Source organism: Rutidosis leptorrhynchoides, chromosome 1 (assembly GCF_046630445.1).
Source record: "Rutidosis leptorrhynchoides isolate AG116_Rl617_1_P2 chromosome 1, CSIRO_AGI_Rlap_v1, whole genome shotgun sequence".
NCBI lineage: Eukaryota > Viridiplantae > Streptophyta > Magnoliopsida > Asterales > Asteraceae > Rutidosis > Rutidosis leptorrhynchoides.
The window spans coordinates 205558856-205562085 of NC_092333.1; the positions used below are offsets into that span (position 1 = coordinate 205558856).

General features: G+C 38.9%; 1 protein-coding gene across 1 annotated transcript; it reads right to left on the reverse strand.

The window, feature by feature from the left end:
* Positions 1–2114: 2114 nt before the first annotated feature.
* Positions 2115–2741, reverse strand: LOC139894081 (uncharacterized). Its single transcript, XM_071877279.1, has one exon. It carries the CDS (start codon positions 2739–2741, stop codon positions 2115–2117), a length of 627 nt encoding a protein of 208 aa, XP_071733380.1.
* Between the last annotated feature and the right edge of the window lie 489 nt (positions 2742–3230).

Here is a 3230-nt window from a genome sequence, read left to right on the forward strand (position 1 = left end):
GATTCACTCAAAACGGATTTAAAATGAAGAAGTTATGGGTAAAACAAGATTGGATAATTTTTCTCATTTTAGCTACGTGAAAATTGGTAACAAATCTATTCCAACCATAACTTAATCAACTTGTATTGTATATTATGTAATCTTGAGATACCATAGACACGTATACAATGTTTCGACCTATCATGTCGACACATCTATATATATTTCGGAACAATCATAGACACTCTATATGTGAATGTTGGAGTTAGCTATACAGGGTTGAGGTTGATTCCAAAATATATATAGTTTGAGTTGTGATCAATACTGAGATACGTATACACTGGGTCGTGGATTGATTCAAGATAATATTTATCGATTTATTTCTGTACATCTAACTGTGGACAACTAGTTATAGGTTACTAACGAGGACAGCTGACTTAATAAACTTAAAACATCAAAATATATTAAAAGTGTTGTAAATATATTTTGAACATACTTTAATATATATGTATATATTGTTATAGGTTCGTGAATCAACAGTGGCCAAGTCTTACTTCCCGACGAAGTAAAAATCTGTGAAAGTGAGTTATAGTCCCACTTTTAAAATCTAATATTTTTGGGATGAGAATACATGCAGGTTTTATAAATGATTTACAAAATAGACACAAGTACGTGAAACTACATTCTATGGTTGAATTATCGAAATCGAATATGCCCCTTTTTATTAAGTCTGGTAATCTAAGAATTAGGGAACAGACACCCTAATTGACGCGAATCCTAAAGATAGATCTATTGGGCTTAACAAACCCCATCCAAAGTACCGGATGCTTTAGTACTTTGAAATTTATATCATATCCGAAGGGTGTCCCGGAATGATGGGGATATTCTTATATATGCATCTTGTTAATGTCGGTTACCAGGTGTTCACCATATGAATGATTTTTATCTCTATGTATGGGATGTGTATTGAAATATGAAATCTTGTGGTCTATTATTATGATTTGATATATATAGGTTAAACCTATAACTCACCAACATTTTTGTTGACGTTTTAAGCATGTTTATTCTCAGGTGATTATTAAGAGCTTCCGCTGTCGCATACTTAAATAAGGACAAGATTTGGAGTCCATGTTTGTATGATATTGTGTAAAAACTGCATTCAAGAAACTTATTTTGTTGTAACATATTTGTATTGTAAACCATTATGTAATGGTCGTGTGTAAACAGGATATTTTAGATTATCATTATTTGATAATCTACGTAAAGCTTTTTAAACCTTTATTGATGAAATAAAGGTTATGGTTTGTTTTAAAATGAATGAAGTCTTTGAAAAACGTCTCATATAGAGCTCAAAACCTCGCAACGAAATCAATTAATATGGAACGTTTTTAATCAATAAGAACGGGACATTTCACTCTGACCTTGTAAACCGACGGTTTGACTCGGTTGTAATACTTTTCAATTGCTTTCTTGTATGCTGCTTCTCGAATTAACGCAGCCTCCCTCCTTTCCTCCATAAGGTCAAGGTTGAGACGGAGATTTTCCTCATTTGCTTCAAGGTTTGCGGTCCTATTGGTTAGTACAACTATCTCTGCTGGTAATACTGCCTCAGTTCCATAAACCAAACTATAGGGGGTTTATCCATTACTCCTCTTAGGAGTGGTTCGGTGGGCCCATAGAACTAGGGGGAGTTCTTCCATCCATCCCTGATGGCATTTACCCAATCATTTATCATGACCTTTTAAGATGTCCCTGTTGGTTACTTCGACCTGTCCATTCCCTTGTGGGTGGTAAACGGAGGTAAAAGTTTGTTTTATCTGTAGCTTCTCGCAGAACCCTGGGAATATACCCTCAGCGAATTGTTTCCCATTATCCGAGACGATTTCTTGGGGTATTCCAAACCGACATACAATGTGCTCCCAAACAAACTTTTCTATCTGCTTCCCTGTGGTGGTGCTTAGCGGTTTTGCTTCCGTCCACTTTGTGAAGTAGTCTATTGCGACCACCAACCACTTGTAACCTCCCGGTTCTTCGGTTAGCGGACCTACTAGGTCTATGCCCCACTTAGAGAAAGGCAATGCTGATAACACTGATATCATTTCTTGTTTTGGCTGTTTCTAAACTTTAGCGTGGATCTAGCATGGCTCACAGGTTTGTAAGAGCGTGACTGTATCTTCGTGCATGGTTGGCCAGTAATACCCCATCCTTAGTATCTTTGCCACTATTGACCTTGGTCCAGCATGGAGTCCACAGATGCCTTCGTGCATTTCCCTGATGATTATTGAAGCTTGGTTCAGCCCAACACAGCGAAGCCACAGGGTAAGGAAAGATTTTCGGTATAAAGCTCCGTTCATTATCTTGTATGATGGTGCATTGATCCGGATCTTTCTTGCCTCTTTTTTGTCTTCCGGTAATATTTCGAGCTCCAAATATTCCCTTAGTGGCTTCATCCACGTGTTTTCTTCATCGATGATTAGGTCGTGGACTTCTTGAGCTTCGATGGATCTTTTTTCTAACACTTCAACCAACACTTCCTTTGCCAGGTGTGCGAAGGTGATGGAGGCTAACTTGCTCAGAGCATCTGCTTTTTTGTTTTGACTTCTCCTCACGTGTTCTATTGTGAAGCTTCTGAAGCTTTCCACAAGTTCTCTGACTTTCGACAGATAGAGTTGTATGATTGGCTGTCTTGCTTCAAAGATACCTAGGGCTTGGTTTGCGACGAGTTGCGAGTCTACGAAGGCTTGCAAATGTTCAATTTTCATTTCATTTGCTATTCTGAGCCCGCGAGCAGAGCTTCGTAATCTGCTTCATTATTAGTTATGCTGAACTCGAAACGAAGCGCGTAAGTAAACTCTTGTCCCTCTGGATTAATTAACATAATTCCTGCCCCCGAGCCATCAGAGCTAGAGGCTTCATCAGTGAACAATTTCCAATCCTTCGTTTCAATAGTCGGAGTGATAATTTGTGCGAAGGTGGAGTAGTTTTCTTCATTTATTTCGGTTGTTTCTGCCATGAAGTCTGCCAGCACTTGAGCTTTGATTGAATGGCGAGCTTGGAAGTCTATGTCATGCTCCCCGAGCTCTATGGCCCATTTGGCCATCCTTCCCAACTTTTCTAGCCTCATAAGAACCTGTCTGATTTGCTTGTTAGTTAACACAATAATAGGGTGGGCTTGGAAATACCTCCGTAGTTTCCTCGCGGTGTGAACCAGAGCAAGTGTGAACTTTTGAGCTCTGGGTAGTTGACTTCTG